This window comes from Boeremia exigua, assembly GCF_020726555.1.
Source record: "Boeremia exigua strain MPI-SDFR-AT-0100 chromosome Unknown C7974scaffold_2, whole genome shotgun sequence".
Classification (NCBI taxonomy): Eukaryota; Fungi; Ascomycota; class Dothideomycetes; order Pleosporales; family Didymellaceae; genus Boeremia; species Boeremia exigua.
The window spans coordinates 1120197-1144769 of NW_025763519.1; the positions used below are offsets into that span (position 1 = coordinate 1120197).

At 53.2% G+C, this 24573-nt stretch overlaps 10 protein-coding genes across 10 annotated transcripts; 4 read left to right on the forward strand and 6 right to left on the reverse strand.

Moving 5' to 3' along the window:
• Nucleotides 1-505: 505 nt before the first annotated feature.
• On the reverse strand, nt 506-3133 carry C7974DRAFT_446903 (Mis6-domain-containing protein; the record flags this gene model as incomplete). Its single annotated transcript, XM_046145614.1, has 7 exons — nt 506-1634; nt 1682-1957; nt 2009-2176; nt 2280-2403; nt 2469-2540; nt 2591-2966; nt 3118-3133. 7 exons carry the CDS (start codon nt 3131-3133, stop codon nt 573-575), a joined length of 2094 nt encoding a protein of 697 aa, XP_046001368.1. The 3' UTR covers nt 506-572.
• Nucleotides 3134-4598: 1465 nt separating this feature from the next.
• On the forward strand, nt 4599-5171 carry C7974DRAFT_430854 (uncharacterized protein; the record flags this gene model as incomplete). The annotated part of the gene is made up of 1 exon (XM_046144730.1): nt 4599-5171. The coding sequence occupies one exon, from the start codon at nt 4599-4601 to the stop codon at nt 5169-5171; it is 573 nt and encodes a 190-aa protein (XP_046001369.1).
• A 1047-nt stretch (nt 5172-6218) lies between these two features.
• C7974DRAFT_430855 (RF-1 domain-containing protein) lies at nt 6219-7148 on the forward strand (the record flags this gene model as incomplete). Its single annotated transcript, XM_046144731.1, has 2 exons — nt 6219-6221; nt 6636-7148. 2 exons carry the CDS (start codon nt 6219-6221, stop codon nt 7146-7148), a joined length of 516 nt encoding a protein of 171 aa, XP_046001370.1.
• Nucleotides 7149-8457: 1309 nt separating this feature from the next.
• Nucleotides 8458-9710, reverse strand: C7974DRAFT_100719 (uncharacterized protein). The gene has a single exon (XM_046134835.1). The coding sequence runs from the start codon at nt 9551-9553 to the stop codon at nt 8732-8734; it is 822 nt and encodes a 273-aa protein (XP_046001371.1). The 5' UTR covers nt 9554-9710; the 3' UTR covers nt 8458-8731.
• Nucleotides 9711-10323: 613 nt separating this feature from the next.
• Nucleotides 10324-12019, reverse strand: C7974DRAFT_100721 (uncharacterized protein). The gene has a single exon (XM_046134836.1). It carries the CDS (start codon nt 11815-11817, stop codon nt 10471-10473), a length of 1347 nt encoding a protein of 448 aa, XP_046001372.1. The 5' UTR covers nt 11818-12019; the 3' UTR covers nt 10324-10470.
• A 135-nt stretch (nt 12020-12154) lies between these two features.
• Nucleotides 12155-14309, reverse strand: C7974DRAFT_100734 (MFS multidrug transporter-like protein). The gene is made up of 5 exons (XM_046134838.1): nt 13955-14309; nt 13827-13905; nt 13458-13768; nt 12828-13391; nt 12155-12777 (listed from the first exon to the last, which is right to left on the reverse strand). The coding sequence occupies exons 1-5, from the start codon at nt 14219-14221 to the stop codon at nt 12325-12327; spliced, it is 1674 nt and encodes a 557-aa protein (XP_046001373.1). The 5' UTR covers nt 14222-14309; the 3' UTR covers nt 12155-12324.
• A 976-nt stretch (nt 14310-15285) lies between these two features.
• C7974DRAFT_430859 (glycerate kinase) lies at nt 15286-17430 on the forward strand (the record flags this gene model as incomplete). Its single annotated transcript, XM_046144732.1, has 4 exons — nt 15286-15449; nt 15480-16051; nt 16101-16691; nt 17384-17430. The coding sequence occupies 4 exons, from the start codon at nt 15286-15288 to the stop codon at nt 17428-17430; spliced, it is 1374 nt and encodes a 457-aa protein (XP_046001374.1).
• Nucleotides 17431-19235: 1805 nt separating this feature from the next.
• Nucleotides 19236-19895, forward strand: C7974DRAFT_408946 (uncharacterized protein; the record flags this gene model as incomplete). Its single annotated transcript, XM_046143364.1, has 1 exon — nt 19236-19895. One exon carries the CDS (start codon nt 19236-19238, stop codon nt 19893-19895), a length of 660 nt encoding a protein of 219 aa, XP_046001375.1.
• An 86-nt stretch (nt 19896-19981) lies between these two features.
• Nucleotides 19982-22005, reverse strand: C7974DRAFT_350905 (uncharacterized protein; the record flags this gene model as incomplete). Its single annotated transcript, XM_046139473.1, has 3 exons — nt 19982-21483; nt 21538-21557; nt 21602-22005. The coding sequence occupies 3 exons, from the start codon at nt 22003-22005 to the stop codon at nt 19988-19990; spliced, it is 1920 nt and encodes a 639-aa protein (XP_046001376.1). The 3' UTR covers nt 19982-19987.
• A 703-nt stretch (nt 22006-22708) lies between these two features.
• Nucleotides 22709-24552, reverse strand: C7974DRAFT_100798 (acyl CoA binding protein-domain-containing protein). Its single transcript, XM_046134839.1, has 4 exons — nt 24251-24552; nt 24073-24183; nt 23955-24027; nt 22709-23886 (listed from the first exon to the last, which is right to left on the reverse strand). The coding sequence occupies exons 1-4, from the start codon at nt 24264-24266 to the stop codon at nt 22857-22859; spliced, it is 1230 nt and encodes a 409-aa protein (XP_046001377.1). The 5' UTR covers nt 24267-24552; the 3' UTR covers nt 22709-22856.
• Nucleotides 24553-24573: the final 21 nt, after the last annotated feature.

A 24573-nucleotide genomic window follows, 5' to 3' on the forward strand; every position in this document is an offset into this window, starting at 1 on the left:
GCGCCATGTCGAAACAACTGACAGGGATCGAAGAAAAGCCTGTGGCAGGGTTGCTGAATGTGAAGTTTGTTTGTTAGCGGAGTGTGATTCGAGGCATGTCAGAAGGGTAATGCCGGAAGTTCAAACAGGCATATGGTGGCAGCGGTGCGTTGTTGTCTGGGCGTGCATAACACCAGTACTGGTTGGACGACAACTGGACATCGATCTGCAACACGCCTGATCGTGAGTCTTGCCATGCCTGTATAAAGTTTGCTTCCAGCAAGCTTGGGGCAACCGGACGATCATTAGATGATGTCGCGTGAAAGGGTGAAAAGGGTAAGTCGGCATCCTCGGCGCTTTCGGATGGGACCGAGACCTTGCATGACGTTGCTCAGCCACAATTCCACGCTCAACACCAAAAATATACTTGCTTTCTGTGGCTGATGAGACGCGTTGCATGCGACTTCAGCATCGTTGGGAGCGTCTTACTAATTTTGATGTGAGTTGTTGCCGAACGTGCGATGTTGCAGAGTTGATGAAGGCTTATCAAACACAAGAAGATAGCCTGTTATGCTCGACGTCCATTCATTGCGCTATGTGTTACTTGCTTGCCCTGCTTTGAGATCCGTGACAGTAGCAAACATTAGCTCCCTCAACCCTCCCAGTCCGCGCTCGGCCAGCCAGTTCAGTACAAACACTTTGTATCCACTGGCGCCATCCCATTCTACGTTGACACCCCCTTCCCTCAGAGATGCCAAGCTCTGCTGACTTACAGGGCCTGCATGCCGCTTAATACTAGCCAGATCATACCCTTCCTTGTTGATCTCTCGATTCTCGAGTGCACGCCATGCTGCAGAAGACATCGATGCAAGCCACGCGTTGTTTGACAGATTGAAAGCATGTCCGATGGCGTGTTCGTGATTCAGACCTTTTAGATAGTCGTTAAGCGATGAGCGTAGTGACGGTGTACAATGCATCCCAAGGGACTTATTTTCCGCGACTGCGAGACCACGAGCTACCCAGAAGAGGTTGTAGACATCGCGCAAGCACCAGTTGAGCCCGTCTGTCACCTCGCTTGGATAGTAGTACTTGACCGGCCTGGGGTGCGCGTCGAAAGCCTGCTTGTAACTACCGATGATGCCGCAGATTCGGGACACTACATCAGCCGATGGACTTTGCATCATATGATAAACAAGATGCATTGGTGGAAGCGAAATCGGGATGACGTGCGGCTTGGAAGATGCGGAAAGCAGTTCCCAGTAGACGAGAATGGAGGAAACGACTTCAGTTTCCATCTCTGAAGATGAAGACAGAAGCAGAGAAGTCGACAGTGTTGCGAAATGTGAGACCGAATCTTTCAGAAACTGCTGCCCAGGTGAGCTGAGCGCAGGTTGACGACGCTCAGGCTCTTGCACGGCAAGGTTGGTAATGCGATGACGCAGCATATCTGTGTAGAAATTGGCCAGATAAGGGTACGATGATGGGCCGCTACTCAACAGCACGCGCTCTGCTTGAGAGATGTACTCCGCATGAACATCTTCGAAGGAGTCTCCTGGGATGTAGGCAAGTAGACCTAGGATAACATCGACGTGGTCGTAACCATTCCAACCCGCAAGGTACTCTTTCATGAAGGCTGGGACAATGGACAGCAGCCCCTGCGTAGTGGTCAGCAAATGCAATATCGACTTGTTATGATACACACCTTAGTATACCGTGCATGATGCAAAAGACCGTGAAGCAATTCGGCCAAGAAAGCAGTATCCTCGGCCTTCGAAGCTGCAGCACTGAGTTGCTCTTCGAGACATGTCGCGAGCCATAGGTCTATTCTCGTGGATAAAACTGGTGACGGCTTCAATTCAACATATTTCTGCAGAAGTGGGTCTGTGAGAAAAGAGATGAGTTGCCCAGGAGGCTCGATCCTGTCAAGCTTTCCTACAAAGGCCTCGACGCCATCGATACCTTCTAGTGTCACAGAGCTCTGTCATATGTCAGTAATTAGAGGACGAATGCAGGTATTGGAAGAACCGACCTCAACAGAGTGATAACTATGGACATCGGGCAACACCGATGCTTTTGTTCGCTTTGGTCCGCGTCGAAGAACCTTGAAGCCATCATGCCGTCCAATTGTGGAGTCGGCTGCCGCGGTGCGAGCTTCTTGGATTGTACGCACCCTAGTTCGCCACTCTATGTCAGGTTGCTATGCCGTCAGTACTGATCAACGGTGTAACACGTGAAGCTGCAGCCCTGCCAGAACATCCCCGCTTTGCGTCCAACATTACACAGTGTGAACGGATTCTTACCGGTGCGAACGACTTCCGGTTCGTGGACGCGATTCCAAGAATAATGTCTGGGTAGTAGTCCTTGTAAACGCGGAGAAGGCCTTGAAGGGCAGGTTCGTTTCCAAGGCCGCGGGACAAATCGAGACTGTGAGTCTGGTCAGCCCACACTCTCGCCGGACGGATTGCCGCATTTGGGTCTGTCAAACGCACAGTTGCTGGATTCTGAAGGGTTTCACATGTTTCCTACGTGTGATCAAAGACAGCAGATGGCACAGTGATGTTCTGTGCGGGTCAGCTTGAGCTGTCAAAGAATCATTAGTGTAGTTGCAGACCTGATACTGATCGTGTCCAACATCCCAAATAGGACACCATACAGTCTAGAGAGAATGTTGGCATCCTCAATGATCTCGTGTACGAGCACGAGCCACCTTACGAGGCTGTCTTGCGTGGCTGGTGATGGTTTACCTTTACCCTGACCTAGTGCGGCTACTATAGTGACGATCACATCGCCGGCTACCTGCTGCGCGGGGTACAGGTTTTTGATCAACGTTGTAACACTCGTCTGATCTAATTCTGACTTCCTTGTCGCAATGTGTACGACAGTCTCTAGAGCTTCCTCGTCGAGACCATCGGCAAACGCGTGTTGACAGACGTAGTCAACAATCGCAGAGACTTTGACGGTCCGTTGCTTTGGAGTAGTCTGTGATGCTGTTGCACTGTGTTAGCTCTGCTGTCTCTTGCATATGCGCATTGATCATGATACGTGCCCTTATGCAACGACTCTAGCGCGTCACCCAGCGAAGGCTGCTCCTCTATTACGGTGTTAGATCAGTACGCCTTAGCTGAAGCAATGACATACCAGCAATGAATGGCATTATGATTTCATTGCGCCACCAGTTGATAAAGAGCGCATTACCGCCTAAAGTGACAGGTCACTTGAGCGCGTCGTCATGGTGTTTACAGCTTCATCGCGCCTGCCCCTGGGACGCTAAATAAGCGAGGCAACAACAACCAGCCGTTATTCACATCCTCACACATTGCTAAACCACGTTCTGTGTCGCCGTTCGATTGCATCGGATATCTGATCAGGGTTCATCGTGAGCGGATGTCACCACACGCTTTACGATTTGTCTTGCGCATTGGCACCCCCTACGGAGCACAGCACTCGGCTAGTCCGTCGCGGGTTGTCCACCGCCAGTCATGCAAAGTATCTTGCAGATGTCACGCAGATTCGCCTTGATACAGAGCATGCATTGCAGATGCCCGTCGCCGCATATATCACGTTACACAATCAGCATTGAATGATATTCATCATCGGCTAGCGCGCATTTCTGGTTCCATGAATGGCCAAATACCCTGTTCGTCAGCGTTCAATTTGACAACGGTGCTGCACAGCCCGCTCAAATCGTACTGACCCCCGTACGCCACACGCAGAGTAAACCACGCCATGCGTCTGGCGGGTAGATGCAGCTGATCTTTATTCGGTCACTGGCTGGGTGCTCACTTTCAGTGACCAGCTCTTGCTCAGGGATCCTTGCTCAGGCCGGCGGGGAGGGTGTTGAGCCATGAGCAGCAGACCTTGTCTTCGATCCCAAACAGAAGGAGATGTTTTCAGCTCATTTGGCATTTCGACGTATTTTGGTGTTCAGCAGAGCTGAGGAGTTCCATTCGTAGTTGCCACGCTATACTTGGTCTGCCTCTCGCAAGGACACTAGTAAAGAAGGACCTTCGCTTCGCTCAACGTTCCATGACCGGCCAAAGCAATATCCGTTCAAGACTATCACACACTTCCTCTGTGTAACCCACGCCGCAGGCCTACTCATGTTGTGTGTCAGCGATGGCTCAGGGCTTCCTGGAGACGGCAGCCGTTCGTTCGCTGACTGCTGGTTAGCGGACTCGAATACCTGCCCTTCAACTCTCACAGAGCATGCGTACTTCTTGTACCACAGTCTCGTTTTCATATGCTGTGGCACGCAAAGGATGATGAGCGGTATACTGACGGATATAACTACAGGATGCTCTGTGAATGTTTCTCACACCACATCACTGCAGTTTCTCCCGGCGGCACACTTTTTCGCAACTTACAATTAGTCTCCTGGCCCTTTCTCAGCCACGAAGCAGTCTAAAAGCACCTGTATTATCAGGCGTCGTACATCTGCTACATCAACCTTCTCTCGAGCGTCTTGTGGGCTTCCACCAAAGAACATCGCTCAGGCAAGAAGCTTCGTGAGCGCCTCAAGCACGACATACAAAGAACGACTACGATCAACTATTTGATCAATCGTGGAGAACCAACAACACGCCGCTGCCTCCCTCACCTGAAGTCAAGAAACGATCGAAATGGGCGAATACAAACTGAGGTGTTCACCGAGAGCCGACTCGCAGCAGCCAACTGCTGGCAAAGCCGTTCTGGTTCGGTGCCCTTCGCATATACTGAGTCGCCTGAGAAGTCTCAACGAGGCAGAGGTCATTACCCTGTTTACACCTGTAGTACCTCACTCGCCGTCGACGACACTGGTCAAGGACATGGATCCGTTTGAGCCGCTCGGACGGGCGCTCCCGAGGGCAGTCCGCCACGTGCCGTTCCGCATGGAGCTCGGCATGACCGACTTACATCCTTATTTCTTATCTGCAAGCGGGGTTGTGCTTGTTGTCATCTGCGCTACTGAGAACGTGCTCGGTCACAACCCGGAGGCCTTTGGGCGGCAACTCAAGTTCGCCCGAGGCATTGCACGCATGGTCGAAAAGGATTCATCGATGGTATCGGTACCTGTCGTTCTCTTGGCCATTATCAGCAAGGGTGCTCAGATGGCAGTACACGAACAAGCAGTTTCCGACTTCCCGGCTCTCATCACCCTTGACGACTATGACCCCCTTACACTCGAGCGCGCAGTTCGGACAGTCTTTGGCTAGGACCTGGCTCTAGCGCATTCAAGTGCTAGATTGCTTCTGGTATACGCTATCTTTCGGTTCTGTCCGAGCTTTATGCTTGTTCTCACGACGCTACGACAGTACGTTTCTACTACATGTGTACATTGTATCGAGCTTGGTTTATCAGACGTGTTCCGCATAAGTACATGCATTGGGTGGCAGCTGCTGGTCCTTTGAGGCGAACATACTCTAGCTGCGATACATAGTTTACCTTCAATGCTCATATATTCGTATTCAGCAAATTCTGCACGGCACAGCGGCTGTCTCGGTGAGGGACACGTTCCTTTGTGGATACTGACAGAGCGTCCAACGTCGCAGTGCAATATATCATGATATCCTCTACCTTGACAGTTCCACGAGTGGGCATCACTCCGTAGAACAGTCTCATGAAACTCTCATGTGCAGTATTATAATTAGGTAGTATCTATCGCAGTCACAGCATCCCAGAGCCTTCATTGACAGTCACATCAACTCCGTATGCCCAACGCCTTCCCATGCGAAATTCTGAAGGATTCCATCCTGATGCCAACATCCCAGCAATCGCAGGACTCACAGTTCCATAATCCAGTCGTGTCGATCGTCCAACCGCTAACAAAACGCAACGCTCACGGCTCCATAAACCCCCTTCCATTGCCCGCAAGTCCGGCGCCGTGACCCGGCGCTGGTGCGCCAATCGGTTTGTTTGTGTGACCCGAGTGTGCGTTCTCGTTGCCACTGTAGTAATAGAAGATGCGGCTTGCGATGATGCTGAGGTGTTCGGGAAGGTACAGGGAGGCGGCGATGATGAGCAGGCTGAGGAGGAGGAAGAGCACCGAGTCTGCGTAATCATGTTAGCATCGTGGCTCTGCGTTGCTATGCCTGTTCTGCTTGTGCGAGCGTGTAGGGGGGGAGTGACAGCAGAGTAATGTATTCGATTTGGTGAATGGAGGCGGAGAGCGCGTACTGAAGATGAACTTCTCAGTCGAAGTCAACATGTATAGAGAGAATGTGACTTCATATTGGTATCGCTTGCGCTGGAACCAGCGTAGCATGGCGGACGGGTACAGCATTGCAGCGATCAGGAGACCGGAGGCGGCGGCGAGAAGAAGCGCGGTTGCGACTGTTGCTGAGTCGGGCATGCGACGAGCCGTTTGAAGGTTCTGAAGAGCGTAGTTGTGTGATTGGGCGTGTCGTGGAGTCAATTCGTATGTACGTGCGTTTACAGGCGTGGTCTGGTTGCGTTCAGGGACAGGACGTTGTCATGTCATTTCACATTTGGCGTTCGCGGAAGGGCCCGGGGAAGAGGCGCGAGCAGATTGGGCGCGTCATTTCACGGAACCCATAGTTATACGTCTACAAGCTGCTGTAGCAACACTGTGTTGGCACCTACCATGTTCATACATGATTGATTTACATAGAAACACGGCAATGCCAATCTTCACGCCTGTCACAGCGCTCCTGCGCCAGCGCCTGTCTGTCTACCACACTCTCCGCCATGCCTTCCACAGCAGCGCACTCCTCCTCTCCAAACAGCTTCCTCCGCGGCGCGTAATCCCCGAATCTGAGATCATAGAGAACTTCCTCAAGGGCTCTGGTCCAGGCGGACAGAAGATCAACAAGACGTCATCGGCCGTGCAACTCAAGCACATTCCAACGGGCATTGTTGTCAAGTACCAAGACACACGAAGCCGAGCGCTGAATCGCAAGGTCGCAAGAAAGCTGTTGCAGGATAGAATAGAGGAGCTTGAGCTCGGCGACGAGGCTAGAACAAAGGTCAAAGGGAGAGAGATCAGCAAGAAGAAGGCCAGCAGCGACAAGAAGAAACGGAGGAAGTATCGCGCACTGGAAGAGGCAAAAGCGGGTGGAGAAGGTGCAGGAGAGCTCGTGGAGCTTGAGAGCGATGCTGGAGTCGAGCTTGAGGATACCGGCAGGGTCTCAGACACACAGGGCGGGCGCGAGGGTACAGACAAGGCAGGTTGAGATCACGCACAGCGTGAGGGAGTAATACACACTACGAAGCTCGTTGCTACATACACGGGCGCCTCGAGATAGCCTTGCAAGAGGTTCTGACTGCGCGGCTCTTAACCAAGCAGAGCGTGCAGCTCGGATTTGCGCCTTGTCGCAAGAAACACCTGTACGCGTGGTGACGCGCAGCTTGCGAGCTGTACAAACACGAGCGGCAACAGAGATACCATGGACGAGCTTGACACAGTTACATATAGTTACATATAGCAGACTTGAGCTTGCGCAACCTCTAAGCTTGCGCATCACACAATAGTACAGCGAGGTTCCAAGCTTGTCCCTCTGCGCGCACGGCAGGACAATTGCACGAAACTTACCTACGTCTCACTCAGCTTCACAAACGTCTTCTTCCTCAACGCCGAGCTCATAGCAACGGCAGTCAATGAAAAAGCTTGCATGTAGCAAGAACGACCAGCAAAAATTGCCCCTGTGGCGTCCCCGAAGGAAAGCCATACCCCAACCAGTCCGCGCTGTGCAATGCAGCTGATCAAGATAGATGAACCGGAATCTTGAGCCCAGACATCCAAAGAAGGTCTGAATGTAGTTAGCAACTGGAACTTGTAGGTGGGGGTGGGGAAGACGTGCAAGTATGACTTTCAAAGGTTGGGGAGCGGCAGGCTTAAGTACCTGGGGAGGCGAGGCGCTTGGACCATGATGAGTCAGCCTTTTAGCCCGAAGTACCACCGAGCACCGGGCTTGCGAAGCTGGTGCTACATCGTCTCTCACTGTGAAGGAATTCTGTCATTGTTCGAATCCATCACTGCTATACCCTTGTTACATGAACCGGTATGTCAGATTGAGACAAGGTACAGGTACGTTGCTCTGTTGTCAGCCTTTACTCGCTCTGCAAAATCACGATGGCTTCTCTCTGTCTTGTGGTCACATCTGGGCAGTCTTCAGGGACGATATGGCTGCCCGTCGATTCTCTATCCCTCGCTACTAAAAATTTTATATTTGAGAGATGAACGAGGCGTCGTAATGCTAAGACCTTGAGACTCTTTTGTGGATGTCAAGTCCAAGAGGTTGCTCTACCAGGATGCGCTGTCACGGTGTCACCAGTCCTCCCTATGCCAAGATGTATGCATATACACAGCCGTGCTGTTGTGCTCTTCACTCAGTATAAGCTCGCTCTATCGTCTAACTTGCTTCCTGATCGCGAATGCAGTTAAAGGGCAGGACTGTCTAAAGATCTCTATGTGCATCGCCCTTTGATGAGTCACCCTCGATCACCAAGGATAGGGCGTGAGCTATCCGCTTGCGCACACCACCGACTACAAATATCTCAAGTCGCCGCCAAAGCTTGACTGAAGACCTCCTCAATTTTCCGCTACCAGCCAGACTTTGGCTTTACGACACACACTCTTTGCGCTATGTCAGAGCATCCATCTACTGCTTATACACCAGATCAGAGAAAGTCCTATTGTCAGCACATGCATTCCCCCTACTTCTACGGCATTCGGACTTCATAACAATTACCATTTCTCTTTTCAACAGGAAGGTCCAAGTGATCTTGTGGCATCAATGAGTTGGTATAGTACTTTCTAATCATCCGTCAGACCCATAGAGCAGTCAGTTTGACACAGCAGCCCCTCCCTGAACTCCATCATTTGCGCCCATCTTCTCTCCGCCTCCTTTCTGCCTCCCTTCGTTTTCATCAGTCCCATATAATGAAGCAACCTCACATCCATCCTATACACCATCTCGAGCACTGTCCGCTGGTTCTGCGCGCCCAGTCTCGCGATCCCTACACACCCTAAGTCGTCCAACCTGACTGCATCCTGGACAAACCTTAGTGCAGGATAAGCTTCACACTGTTTGCGAATCTCCTCCTTATCGCCAACCTCGCGAGAGAAACTGACGAGACTGGCGATTAGTGCTGCCGGGCCTGCAACATCAGGTGGACAGTCCAGACGCCGGAGGAAGCCAAAGAGTAGATGATCTTCAATATGCTGCATCAGATCAGGGCTATCTGGTCTTCTGCAGCCGCACTTCTTCTCATTCTGCTCGCGCTCTTCAGTGTATTTGGGTGCACCGAGTGAGGATATCATAGCTGCGACGACGATGGTGCGCGGATCGATATTGCGCGCCCATGGCTGGGATGCGTCAGATTGGTATAGATTCCAGGCTGACACGGTGACGCGCTGGATGTGCATATAGTCGTTTGCAACGGTGGTTTTGGCCATTTCATGGCGAACGGCAAGGTTGACCTCGTGAAACCATGTCAAGTCGTCCGCGCCGATATTGAAGAAATCTGGGTCGAGAAGGCGGGCGTCAGGGTGCGTGTGAGATGGGGGTGTGGTGAGTTCTGGAACAGGCTTTGCTATACTGGATAGTCGGCGGCGCATTGATTCGAGGTCGGGCATGTTGTGTGCTGTAACGAGGCGAGATTGGGTGTCCAGAAGATCAAGGCGAGGGCTAGTGAGATCTTACAACACGAGAAGTAGCTTGCAGAAGTAGTTCAAGTATCAATACAAGGAGCAGCTCGATACTCATATACTGTTAGTGTCATTAGGAGGCTTTCAAGGTGAACGGCTTGTCACACGTTGCTTTGTCTGCGATACGTCCTCGTACTCCGAACTGTAATAGTCTCAGCGCCAGGACTGGCCGCAGTGGAGGTCAGTCAAAGAAATGCATAGCCCACATATGGGAATTGGGCGACCTTGTGTTATCAGCTGCGTCATCGCCATGGCTCGGGTCGCACAAATTGACATGCGACCGTTTTGGGCGTCGCCATCTTTTGCCGGAAGGACAGCACAACTGGTTGAGTCTCAAACAGGCGCATTGCCAACGTGGCTAAGTAGTAGTCACGACGTTGAAAGCCATGTAATTTCACCTGCCAGACGGACGAGTGTTTGCGTGCGACGATGCTGCTGGCAACATCGGTCAATTCGCTGTGTTGGCTCTTGAAACCGGCACCAGCGAGCTCGTGTTTGGAAAGTATGCACCGGCCTCTCGCAAGACTGCTTAACAGCTTGCTACTTATCATCTTTCAACGACCATTCGTTGTCGTACCATTTTGCGGCCCTAAGCAAGAACTGACTTGTGTTGGTGGTGCGGCTCAACATTCGATTGGTGCGTTGCTGTAACAAGTTTCTACGGGGGAATAAATACGTTGGGCTGGTACACTGTGCCGGCACGGTATGCTTTCAGCGATTTAGAAGCTCTGGGAGAGTAGTGCAGCTGTTCAGGACCGGCCAAGCTCCCAATGGATACCTGCGAGCTATCAGTCGGAGGGATATCCCTCCTGTACTCATGCCTGAACAAAACTCTATTCCGGCATTTAAATCCAATCCTTGGGGCTTTTGAGCTGCAGTCTTTCGCTTTCCCCATCAGTTTCCTTTGCCTTGACATTGACGCTCTCCATCTCGAATCCAGCAACCTTTTTATACGCGGTCCCAATCGATTCCAACTCATCCTTTGGAATAACGTCGTAGATGTTCTTGAATCCGTCTGGTGCTCTTTCTTCAGCCATCTGCAAGACGTGGTCTGGTCCGTTCGCACGGTTTGCCATGACAATCTTCGCTGTGGGAGGTAGTCGCTCGAGTTCATACGCTTTGAGCGCCGCCACAACATCCGATGTTCGGGTTTCGAGATGCTTCGCTAACGTTTCTGCATCAATGATGGCTTGTGACGCGCCGTTCGATCCAATGGGGTACATGGCGTGTGCCGCGTCGCCCAACAATGTCAGCCTGCCAAACGACCATTTCTCAACCGGGTCACGATCAGACATAGGAAACTCAAACACCTTCTCTGTCTTATCAATCAAGTCCTTCATCTCGAGACCACCGCACTTCCAACTCTCGAACGGTCCTTCAAACACGCTTTTGTCGACGGCCTTTGTCCAATCAGTCTTTGGCGGAGTAAGGTCCTCGTCGTCTTTTCCTCGGATGCGCAATTCCGCAATCCAGTTCACGAGACTCTTGCCCTCGTCTGCTGAACGTTGTGAGATAGGGTACGCGATGAACTTTTGATCCGCATGGCCAGCCCATACCATACTTGCGCCAGTCAAATACGGCTCGCGTTTCAGACATCCGCGCCACAGCATACGGCCCGAAAACTTTGGTGGACCCTCGTTGGGGTACAGAATACGTCGTGCGGTCGAGTTGATCCCGTCAGCTGCGATCAATATGTCACCAGAGATGCCAGATAGCTCGGCGGATGCATTATCTCGTCGCTGTGAAAATCGCGCTGTAATGCTCTTTTCGGTCTGCTCGAAGCCAGTCAAGGCGTGGTTGAGATGCACCGACTCCTCGCCGAGACGTTCTTTCACAGCACTAAGCAGCAGCATCTGGAATTCGCCTCTGTGGATCGAGAACTGAGGTACAGCGTAGCCAGCGTGTTTTCCACGGGGTTCACTGAGGATAGAATCGCCATGTCGGTTGTAGAAATTCAGCTCTGCCGTTTGAATTCCAGTCTTCTCCAGAGCCTCCAGCAGGCCGAGATTTCGCAGAATGAGAACAGCTGAAGGTTGCACGTTGATACCAACACCGAGTGTCGTCAGCGTTGATGATGCTTCGAAGAGTTGGATGTCAGTGAAACCTGCTGCATGGAGCGAGAGCGCAGCCGTGAGGCCGCCAATCCCAGCGCCTGCGATGAGGATCTTTGGCTGTGAGCTCAAGTATGGCATATTGGAGAGGAATGCCTATGGAAGCTGCGATTGTAATTGACAGTCAAGCGACAAGAAAATATTCACGATGATGTAGACAATGATACATTCGAAATTTGGAAAGGAAGGGACCACTTATCCGAGTATCTACCGAGCTGCTTTGCCGTGGTGCAGACTAGGGAAAGAACGCTTGTCAAATCTCGTGCTAGTGGATCGGTCCGTTCGTTATTTCGCAGTCGCGTGAGGCTGTGGGGTTTTTGGTGTGGGGAGTGGATGCCGAAACCGGCAAATGTGCAGAATGACGTTCTCGGCGTCAAACAGCAAACTGCTATTGCGAGAGATAAATGATGAAAGTCTCTGGAAGCGAAGTAATAGCCCGATGCAGTTTTGTTGGAAAGTGTCTTGTGATTTACAGACGTGTTGCTTATTGAAGGTAAGTGCTATCATATCTAATAATGCTGCCCGGAACTCCTCGCTGGGCAAACTCATAAGTCATAAATCATGGTTTACACTGCTCTACTCACTCATCTAAAGCAACCCCCTCGTGCTCATAGCCCTCAATTTCGGCCCATAAAACCACAGCAATACTGGACTAGCTAGGGCCAAGCCGAGCGTCATGAAAGCCAGTAAGCTGTTTCCCCATCCTAGGCCTAGAGTTTCATACATCTGCACTGCAAATAGCGGGAAACTGAATCCACACATCGTACGCATAAACGCACCGACTGCCGCAGCTGAAGCGGCGTACTTCGCCTCGTATGCATCCGTGGTATACGCCTGGCTGCACTGGAAACCAATGATCATGCCAATGGCTACGATAGCGCAGCCTATGTTTGGTACAATCCAGTGTACGCGTGCTTGCGCGGTCCAGCCGTATATGAACAGCCCGATGGGGCAGAGGATGCCGGCGATGAGCATGGGCGGAACGCGAAATTCGGGGAGACCTTCTTCGACATTGTAGTATGTCTTCATACGAGCATAGAGCTACACGGTGTTAGTGAAATACTTCCGAACGGCAACTTGTAGGCACTTACACCGTCCATGAGTGGATGCGAGATCTGCAACCCAATCATGAAGCCAGCACACATGGATAGGTAGTTAAGAGATGCGGGACCAATGTCCATATCATAGACTTCTTCAAAGACCAGTGGAAAGGTTGAGAGCATGAGGTACATCACACCGTAGAGGTACGCGCGATATATGGAGGGTGCTTGCGTCGCCGGATGTGTGAACATCATGATGAATGGCAAGATCAGCCGCTTGCGCAGGATTTTGCTAAAACGATCGCCAGTCTCGTACTCCGTGCGTACGACGACATCTTTGCGGATGCCCTTGAGGGATTTCCTTATGAGTTTTGCCTTCTTTGCCAGGATGGCCGGAGCGAAGGTTTCGCGAAGAAAGAAGAACGCGGTGACCTGGACGAACACTGTGAAGATGGACGTTGCCCAAAAGATCCAGCGCCAGCTTACGCCTTGCGAGATGTATGCACCGCAAATGGGAGCTACACAAGGACTGATCCAGGTAAGCATGCCATAGATAGCTTGGCCCTTTCCGCGTTCTTCTTTACGCCAGGTGTCAGCAAGAACACCGTTACAAAGCTAGTTACCAGTCAGTAGGTGCACGAGGTATTCGCGTGTGAGTGTTGAAGTGGAACATAAACTTACTGCTTGGGGTGCTGCTCCACCTAAGCCGCTTAAGAAGCGGAAGGCGAGCATTTGTTCTTTAGTCTGTGCGAAGCCACAAGCTGTGTTGAACACAAGGTATATCAAGTTGGCATACTGTAAGACTGTCACTCGTCCATAGATCTCACTCAGTGGTGCCAATACAAAAGGGCCCTGGGCATAACCAAGGAGGAAAATTGTCATGACAAGTTGGCGCATGAAACCTTCGGGTATGTCAAAGTCATCTGCGATGACGGGCAATGCTGGAGTGACCATAGTTGAAGAAAAAGGACTGATAAAGGTGAACATTGACACTGCTAATGCGTCAGCGGTATGATCAGCATACAAAGGAGCTGTGGTGAGCAGACGCACCGAGCATTGTGACGACCCACTTGCGTGACTGAGACCAATTGAGAGGATTCGCAGGATCATTCGGACCATCCCAGGTGATCTGCAGTACGCGTCAGCCTTTGTATAGATGCATATACATCTGCACTTACAATGATGTCTTGTTCCAGTTTTAGTGCACTTTCTATCGCATTGAACCCAGGATTGTATGCCGTCTCCTCATCCTGAGACCACTGATTGAAAAGACGCTCAGTGCTGACCAGCGGCCTGTCATCTCCCTCGAACGAGAATCTCGGCAGCTCATGCGAGTCACGGCGACTTGCATCGTCGCTGATGGAAGCTTTCGCATAAAGCCTCTCGGGTAGACGCATACTGAACGAGTGTCGTGAATTTCGTGAAACAAATGTACAAGAGAGCATTAGTGAAGCGACCGTAAACTCAGTGCCAGCATGGAGTCTGCAGATATTTCGTTGTCATATATTCAGATTTTTACTCTGCCAATATTGAGGTTATGGGGCAGTGTTGGGAAAATGATCATCAAAGAGGCTGATTGTGTTATTTCCACAAGGCTGGCATTGACTTAGCCAACCCGACAGCTAAGTCAAGCCTCCAATGCCATCTCGTATGATGCCACGCGACTCAAAGTCATACTTGCAACATGTAGCGTCCAGGCATTCAGGCTGTGACTGAACAGGAATAGAAACAAGATCATCGGTTCGCGTGGCAAGCAAGTGTACCCCGAGCCTTGGAACCAATGGGAGAACATATAGATCTCGGTCGGGTATCGCAATGTGGATCTTCATCTTAGTTTGCAGCCTTCTTTGTAGACGTCACCAGCCTGGCTGTGTCGCCAAGAGTATCTTGGGCGCTGCACGACTTGGATTCGCCAATACGCTTGGTGAATGCACGTGATCAACCCTGATTGGCTAGCCGAGCAACGTCAAGAGACTTGGATCTGCAAGGAAATTCAAACGGACTTGCGGGTCAAGACTTAATCAGTGGGACATAGAGAGCTTGTTGATAAGGTACGGCGATCTAGACAGCCTTGGTGAATGGCTATGTCTCAGTAGTCGTAATGCTCGGCTGTGTCGACAACAGTGAGTCTATGAATGGAAGCAGTTCATCAGCGGATGGTATACCGCAAGTTAGTGACGTTTCGGTTCGAATGGTTGGCTGCATCCTAAGGCTCCAAGCGTGTCTCCATGGCGGTGTATTGTGCATCATTCAGGGTAGTACCGTTATCGTCAGGCTGTGTGGCCTGAGACGGTCTTTGGAGGATGCTAATTGAGTCGGGAGAACGTCTTTGATGAATATAAGAAGTGTCGCGTGCTCAACTCTGGACAGCATCAGCAAGCAGCTCTGAACCGCATTCGCTTCTACACTCTTGAAAAGCTGTCAATACGCTTCAACGCTCACTTGCATTCAAACATCACTGTTTCTTTCAGAACATCCATCTTACTTCAACCAACATACCATGCTCACCATGCTTCCTGGAGGTGCCGACAGCTGCGCTCCAGCTGTGGTGCCAGACACACTAGCCAGCCGACCAAAGCTACCTAGGCTTCGCACCTTGAAGACCTTCAACCTGCCTCAACAGCAGATTGACGAGGTCCTACTTTCGGCATCGACTCTTCTGCCTACACCGACGTCAGAGATTCTGGGTGGACATCCGCTTAGAATCCTGATTGCGCCTTCCGGCTTCAAGGAAAGTCTTGGGCCAGAACACGTAGCGGATGCAATCGAAGCCGGCTGCCGAAAGGTTCTAGACGAGAAATCAGTAGTAATCCGAAAACTTCCACTGCACGATGGCGGGGAAGGCTTTGCTCGGGCTTTGGTGGCGGCTCACGGCGGCAAAATCGTAGATGCGACCGTGACAGGTCCCATTGGCGAGCCTGTGCAGTCACATCTGGGGTTTGTCCATGAAGATAACAAGACAGCTGTTCTGGACATGGCTGCAGCTGCTGGGCTTCGTCTTGTTCCAAAGGAATCACGCGACCCAACGGTGACCACCACATATGGTGTCGGAGAGCTGATCAGGATAGCGTTAGATAGCGGATGCACCAAGATCATCATAGGCTGCGGAGATTCAGGGACTTCTGATGGCGGCGCGGGTATGCTTCAGGCACTCGGCGTTCGTCTTCTTGATGCCGAAGGCGCAGAACTTTCCAAGGCAGGCGGAGGTCAGGGACTGTCACGCCTGGCAAAGATCTGCTGGTGCAGTGTTCATCCTCGACTGCGCAAAGATGCTGGTAAGTAAACTCCGATCACTTGATCGTAACGACTCTGACACATTGACAGCCAACAAAGTTCAAATTGAAGCCGTGTGCAATGTCAAGAACGTTCTTTGCGGCCCTAGGGGAGTTGCACGAGTGTACGGCCCTCAGAAAGGTGCTACTCCGGACCAAGTGGACTTGCTCGCGGATGCGTTGGACCGATTCGCCCAGGTTGCGCAGGATACACTAAGGAGAGACATTTCGAACGCCCCTGGTAGCGGCGCGAGCGGAGGTCTTGGTGCGGGCTTGATGATGCTTGGCGCCAGGCTGCGGGCTCGGAGCGATGCCATCAATGAGTACTTCGAGTTTGACCGAGTCTTTGAAAAGCAGTGGGATTTTGTCATCACTGCCGAGGGAAGTCTCGACTCACAGTCGACCCAAGGCAAAATGACGACAGAGGTTGCTCGCCGAGCAAAGCGACGCGGAGCGCAGGTGGTTGCGCTAGCTGGAACCATCGGAGAAGGAGCGGATGGATGCTATGGGGCAGGTATCAAAGCCTTCACAAGCATCATGAGAGGACCGCTCACGCTAGAGGAAGCAATTGTACAGACCGAGGGCCTTGTGAAGGATGGTGCCGAGAAAGTCGTAAGGATGATCATGGTCGGATTGGCTCTTGGTAACAGGCACCGCCGCTAGCTGCGCTGCCATGGCAAGACCTCTCAGGCCTTGGTACCGCGGGAGTGGACATGGCGCATTTGGGACATGAGACACGGCCGAAACGTAGTTTACGGTTTTAAATGCCAATACTGATGATAAACAATGTGAACAGGATGTCTTGCGTGATGTGAGGTTGGAAGAACAGGTTGAACAGCCCATGAGATTATGCAGCTATGCACCAGTCCCAGAGCGGCTTAGCTTTTGCTCGTCCTGTCGCAGCACCTGCAAGTTCACATCACGCTGCAGATTAGAGAAATCATGAAAGGGTAAATTGAGCGCATTTGAGAATCACCGCCGAGTACCGCCGGAACTCATCCTGAACTGAGTAGTAAATACAGTTTACTGTACTGCCGAATCCGCAAGAAGCGCCATCCGTACGCAAACTATACAAAACAGTCCAAAAGAAGAGCTAAGTTAAATCCAATACTTCCCTTGACTATCCCTCGATCCAGCCGTATCACAAAACAATTGGTGCCGCTGCCACTTTTCCAGCTCAAGTGTATCTATCACGCATTTACTGCAACAGCTTGTGAAGATTATTGAGTATTTAAGGCACTCGCCCTTATCGTCTGGTCCGCCATTGTCTACCCCTTTCAGACACAAATTAACATTGGTGACGAACTTCACGCGTGCTGCTAAGCTGTTCTTCAGCTTTTCTTCGGCCGGCTAATTTGGCGGAAACATCCAAGCGACGCTGAGCGGGACTTGTAATTGCTCACTGCTGTACTCATAGGCTTCTCCATTCGTCTCTGAGGATTCGACTTGGCACTTCGTCGCCGGGTTACCTGGATGAGCATGCTGGCGATCGTCAAGCTCTTCCTCATGTGTGCATTCGGTTCGTTGTTGCTGCACTGGACTTCATAAATGAGATGAAATTGTCTTACTTTCGATCAAATGTTCGGGTTTCCTTGTTCAGGCGTAGGCTCTGGGTCCTGCTCGTCATTTCTAACAGGTGTGACCACAATGGACAGGCCCAGGAAGTACATTATAATAGTGAAAAGTATGATCCAGAACGCAATAGAATCTAAAAACAAGAGAAGTGGGGTATCATTGTGTGTGTCTCTGACGAGTGTCTCCTCGACGAGCGTCTTGTATATCGTGACCGGAGGTAGCGCTGTGGCCGCACGTTCTATTCCAAAATACGATGTCTGTGTAATGTATGAGACTGTTTTGGTATAAACTGTCGAGATGTGAGTGGCGGAGTCGAGTTTGGTAGTGGGGGACTGTCGTAGGAAGTTTGCCGTAGTCGTCATGATTCTTGGCCTAGGATGGGCTGCTGTGCGTTTTCGAAAGGTTTGATAGCTGTATAGGTCTGTTATGAATGGGTCTGACTGGGTGAATAGGAAGATTGGAGGTTTGACTGATAGATGAGCCCAGTTATACAACGGCAATCAAACTCGCTTGTCAATTAGAATTTTGGACAAAGGCTGTAACGGGGAAAGAACAAGGGAGATCAGACAAAGCCAGCCCAAAGAAAACCTATCTTAGTCTCGAGCACCATTCTTTCGTGTTTCGCTGAATGCACGCTTTGGAAGTAATCTGCCTCCGAATGATCCGCGTGGGCCTTGCACGAGAGACAGTGTGCTGGAAAACAGAGTGGCGTCCCTTGTTGGGATCCCACACACAGCTGCGATGAAGCCGACTGGATGTAAGTAAAGAGCCTATGTAAGAGATTGGTTCACAAAGTGAGATTAGATTTTAGGCTTTCAAGTGACTCGGTGAAGACTGGATGTTCGTGTTGCGTCGTCAAACGTTCGGACCAGTCCGTTCCGAGTTAGCAGCTATGACACAACCTTCATCTCCACTATGAACCTTACACCACAACTGCGACATTTTGCTGATGTTAGTCACAGCCTAGCACACGTCTCAGAATTAATGAAATGCTAACGTCAAAAACGCGGCACTGACATTGCATATAGGATACCTTCCCTCAGAAAATTCTCATGCCACAGTCACCGCACATCCACGCCGGCATTGCAATCCGAGTGGGCGACTACTGATTTCCATTACTGGCTCGAACCAACGGGACCCGTACCGATCGATAGGCTGGATGTCTGTCCTGACCACCTTAAGCGAAACTGTCAAGTTCTCCACAGTAAGGTACCAATAATTTCCCTTTCGGGACAATGAATCCGGGCCTACACATTCGAGAGCTCAAGATTGCAGCACATCCCAGTAATCCGAGTCGAAAGATCCAATGCCTGTACTAGATATGATGCGTGATTGTGCCCCGGATTCTGGGTCCTGGACCGACCGCTTTCTCCACATCTGAACTGGGTTCCCGGCAGCGCTTGTTACGAGTAGGTACAAGAGCAGCAGCCTCCACTGTCGCGTGTCACACCGCAAACTTCCATGACTGCTGCTTTGCTGCTTCTCGCTTTAGGCTGTGCATTCTCAGCCTTCTCCGAGTTCTTCATCCACCATCGTAGGCTCACAGCAGCATATGCGAACCGACACTTCGCCTAGCCGCTGAACACCCTATCCCACTGGAGCCACATCAATCATGGCAACAATAACAACCGCCGTCGTATCCCTCCCCACACTCACCCAGACCGGCGCCACCATAGCCCTCCAAGCCGCCTCGCTCCACGCCACCGACCTCGGTCTCGCAATGAGCATCGCCATCGTCGACGCACACACCCACCTTCTCACCTTCACGCGCCTGGACGGCGCAAAACTCTCCTCCATCGACACCGCCATCGCCATGGCCGCCACCTCCGCATCGACCCGCCTGCCCACCTCGGCGCTCTCAGACCACCCCCCGCCCAGCCCGCGCATCTGCACGCTCCCAGGCGGCCTGCCCATTCTGTCGCCCACTGGCGCGCTGCTCGGCGCGATCGGGTGCTCCACGGGCACGAGTCTGCAGGGCGAGGACGCGGCGGCGGCGGGGCGCGATGCGCTGCTTGCGTTTATTCGGGCGGAGGGGGAGGACGAGGCGCGTCGGATTGAGGAAGAGAGGGGCGCGGTGCTAAGGCTGTGGAAGGAGAAGGAGAGCGAGGCGGAGCGGTTGCGGGACGAGCTGGAGTGCGAGCGCGAGATGCGCGGGGCGGGGAAACGGCGCAAGATGAGCAGTGTGGGGCCGAATACGCCGCCGGACGAGGGCGAGGTGGGGGATTTCTTGACGCCGAGTTTCGTGGGCGAAGTGCGGGTCGGTGAGTTTTGAACAGCATGCGGGAGTTTGGCGTTGGGCATAAAATGATGGGCGATATGTATCTGATATAGCAGCGTTGCGTAACGAACAGTAATGATATCCATCTACAAGTTGGCAGCTACCGGCCCCTGCTCGAAGTACTTCACCTCCAACCCCTCCAGATCGCCCTTCTCCCTCCAGGCCTCCAGGATCTTAATAAATGCCTGACTTCCATACGCATACGTCCCGTTCCGTGCTGCCGCCGCACTGGGCTGGCCCTCATTGTTATAGTACCCTGGCGTACACTCGCCAAAGAAGTCAGCGCGCACCGACGCCCCCTTGACGATGGTATCGCACCACTCCTCCTCAGCGCGCTGCGTGGGCTCGACCGTCCTGACACCGCGCCTGGCACACTCGGAAATGACATACGCAAAGTGCGCCGCCTGCGCCGCAGTGACGTGCATGAAGTTCGGCGTCAACGCGGCCTGCACGATGCTGACCCACAGGCAGTTGGGGAAGCCGCGACTGGCCCAGCCGTGCAGCGTAGACGCGCCGTCTGCCCATTTCTGGGAGATGGTGCAGTTGTCGCGGCCGTAGATCTCGATGCCGGTCTTGTGCGACCAGTTGTTCGCGAGCTCGAAGCCGGTGGCGTAGATGAGGCAGTCGAGGCCGTACTCCTTACCATTGGCGACGACGCCAGAAGAGGTGAGATGGTCGACGCCCTGACCATGGGTATCGACCAGGGTGACGTTGGGCCGGTTGAAGGTGTCCAGGTATTCGTCGTGGAAGCAGGGGCGTTTGCAGAACTGGTTGTACCAGGGTTTGAGGGCGTCGGCGGTTTCTTTGTCTTGGACGACTGAGTCGCAGCGGGCGCGGATGCTCTCCATCTTCTTGAAGTCGGCGAGCTGGATTTGGGCGGCGAAGGCTGCGGGGTCTGCGGTCGGGTCGCCTTTGGCGGTCAGGAGGGACCGGATGATGTCTGTCCAGCGGTCGCCTACTAGGTCTTCAGGCTCATTGCCACCGTTGAGGAGACTGTCGAAGTTGTCCATGCGGTGCTTCTGCCACCCGGGCTGCAGGTTCTTCACCCACTCCTGATCGGTAGGCCTGTTTTCGCGTACATCAATCGACGACGGAGTGCGCTGGAAGACATACACGTGCTTTGCCCACTCGCCGAGGTGTGGGACAATCTGAACTGCAGTAGCACCTGTCCCAATGATACCCACACGCTTGTCCTTCAGCTTGTGCAGATTACCAGAAGGGTCGCCTCCAGTGTAGTCGAAGTCCCACCGTGATGAATGGAACGAGTGACCCTGGAAGTCCTCAATGCCTTTCAAGCCAGGGAATTTCGGTCGGTGCAGTGGTCCTGCCGCAGCGATGATAAACCGCGACTTGATCACGTCGCCACGTGAGGTGTGTGTGGCCCACTTGCCCTCCTCCTCGTGCCATCGCATCTCGTCAACCTCTGTCTGAAACAAAGCTTTCGAGTACAGACCGAATTTCTCACCAATCATCCGCGAGTGCCTGAGCAGTTCTTTTGCTTTCGCATACTTCTCCGTTGGCATATACCCAATCTCCTCGAGCAGCGGCATATAAATGTAAGACTCGATATCACACTGCGCACCTGCATCCTCGTCAGTACATCCAGTCCCCCGACTCAGCAGCGCCTACAACAAACCTGGGTAGCGATTCCAGTACCTGCAACGTCAGCCAAACCCACGCACTCTCACAGCACACGAAACACATACCACGTCCCGCCGAAATCCCCGGCCTTTTCCACAATCCGAAAGTCCGTGATCCCCGCCTCCTGCAGGCGCACCGCTACGACCTGCGCCCCGTACCCGCCGCCCACAATCACGACCTGCGTCTCCTCCGTGACAGGGGTGCGCGTGAATCCAGGCTCGACCCATGGGTCCTTCAGGTAGCGCGTGAGCTTGCCATCGAGGAGCGTGTACTGCTCGACGCCCTCGTTGCGAGCCAGGCGCCTGTCGCGCTCGGCGAGGTACTTCTCCTTGAGCGCCTTGGGGTCGAAGGGGAGCGGTTCCTCGACGGCCAGATGCTGGGTCTCGGTGTCGACGTCTGCTTTGTTGGCAACGGGGATGGGGACTTCGGTGATGGGCGCGGGAGCGACTTTTGCGGTCGCCATGTTGTCGGAGCGATCAGCTTGTCACGGAGTCCTGGCTGTAGAGGGGATGTTCAGTGGCGGCCAGCTCTCCCTTCCATATAATATACTCAGTACCACATAAGCATCAAGATTTGGTATTACCCGCAGTGGTGATTGGCTTCCCCGCCTTCGAATAAGGAACTCTTTGCCTACCGAAGGCCGCACCAATTGTCGACGTCCTAGTGCGAGTCTTAGAAGAGTAATCTGTCATGCGGTCTCCATAACTACATAACACTTCTCCACCCATAGCGACTCGAAACCGAGGCTGTGGCGCGCGGCTAGCATGCAGATCCGGGGCCGGTAGTGGTGGGGTAGCCGTGCCGAGTCTAGCTGCGCGACTCGAATAGACTACATGTTACGTGTACTTCTGTAAGGCCATGCAGCATTTACTGGGTTTGGCTGACGGCTGACGGCGCTGACAGTGGATTTCATGGTCGACGAAGACGAAGAGGAAGGTGCTGTAGATAGGGTTAGGCTGTATGACGTCATGCCTGACACGCCTGGGTACTCCTGGAAGGCATTGGGCGGTCTTGAGCATTCGGAGTGTCTGAAAGGAGTCGTGCTTATTCTCGGTGTGAGCATCTCTGTTTGGACGTCTCTGTGAGTTGAGAACGCAGTGAGTGCATATGAAAGGATATTCAGCAGCCAGCAGCCGGGCTGTGTTGTCCGAGGAGGGGAATGGGGAAGAGACGTGAGAGTATATGTATGTATGTATGCACGTATGTATTCATACAACAGCGCTCGCGTTGGCGTATATACAACACAACATCCAAACATCAACAGTACAACACGAGCCGCAACGCCGCGCTAGAAAACAGCCCCTCGCGTCCACACTACCCTTTCCGTCCCAGACCCGGTAGCTTCGGCAGCGCTGGCAGCGCTGGCAGCGCCGGCACCTTGGGCATCGCCACGCCCGTCAGCCGCCCGCCCTTGATCTGCGCCACCGCATCTCCAAGCAAGACCCGCACCGCACCCTCCATCCTCCGATCCCCCTTGCTGCGCATCCACGCCAGTAGCAGCGCCAGCACGAGCAGATCAACAGCAACGTGCTTGGCGCCAGCCCATACGAAACGCCACAGCGCGCGGAAAAAGCGGTAGTGCACGCGGTGCTGGAACAGGCGGCGAGCCTCGAGCTGCTCGCGGAGCGCGGCGACTTCGGCGGTCATTTTCATGAGGGAGGTTTCGATGCGCTTGCGCCACTTGAGGTCTGCGGCGGAGGGGGGGTCCGGATCGGGCTTTGCGTTATTGTAGGAGGGCGGGAGGGGGATGGGTTGCGGGATGATGTGGCGCATGCGTGGGCGAGGAGTGGGTGTGCCGGGGCCAGGGGGTTCGATGGTACGGCGAGAGATGGGGCGGGAGGCTGGCGTTTGGCGGCGGGATTTAGGGGGTTTGGAGGGCGGTTGGGTGTTGGCTTCGGAGAGGTTGTGGTCCATTGCGCCACGGCGGTAGACTTCCAGTGCGTACTGCGAGTCTGGTGCATCGACGAATTCGTCGCGGTCAATCTCGGCTTCCTCAGCTTCCAGCTCTTCCTCGCTCTGCGACATGGGCGACTTGATTTGAAGGGGCTGGTCCTCGTTCTGGTCGGAGTACTCGTCCGGATCCTTGGAGCCGCGTTGGCGTTCGAGGGCCGAGTACGACGCCGACATGCCTGTGCCTACCTGGTCAATGGTCTGGAGAGGCGACGACGACGACGAAGAGGGGACGTTGGATTTGACCTGGTCCCAGACGAACTCGAGCTCGGCGACGAGCTCACGCGAGTCGGGCGACGGCGAAGCGTACTGGTGCATGGTGTCGATCAGGGTGGTAATGTAGCGGCGCTTTGCCTCAGTGCGAGAGAGATTGTTCTGCTGTTTCCAAGCGTCCCTGTGTGCTGTCAATATCCCAGGCTCAATACACATGGCATCCCAGCATGGATGTGGTGTCGTGCATACCACTTCTCCCGTGCCCGTAGCTCCTGCTCGCCGCTGCCCTCGGGGCGGTCCATGATGCCGTCAACGTCGCCCTCTGCTCACGTCAGCCTCTTTCTTGGTCGCTATGGGTGCTGCATACCCATGGCCTGCTTGTACAGCCCATACAGCCGTAACCGGGTGGTGGAGGGGGGCTTCTGCGACCCCGTGCGGATCTTGTTTACTGTGTTGAGCGCATGGCTAAAGACTCGATCTGTGCGGGCATGGTCAGGTCGATGCCAGTTTGTCGTTACCGCCGTGGCTTTGGCATCGGCACCTACCTACTGAGTCGGCCATGGCGAACGTCTGTAGTGCCCGGTGGGGCGACAGTCGCAGGTCTCAGCTCATCCAGGAGCCGAGACAACTATATCAGGGCGCGGGTCAAGACTGTTTCCGGGATGAGTGTCGCGTGCGCAGCCCAGAGACGCGGCAAAGACTATCGTGCATGATGCTCTCCAGCGGAGCCGGGATGATGTGCTACATTGAGGTGCTAGGAACTGGGGTCGCGTCACCTCGGCACAACGCATCGGATCGCCGTGCGGCGACTTCGGGGGTTCACATGTCACGACTCGATTGAGCATGTGCCTTTGAAGTCAACACTGGG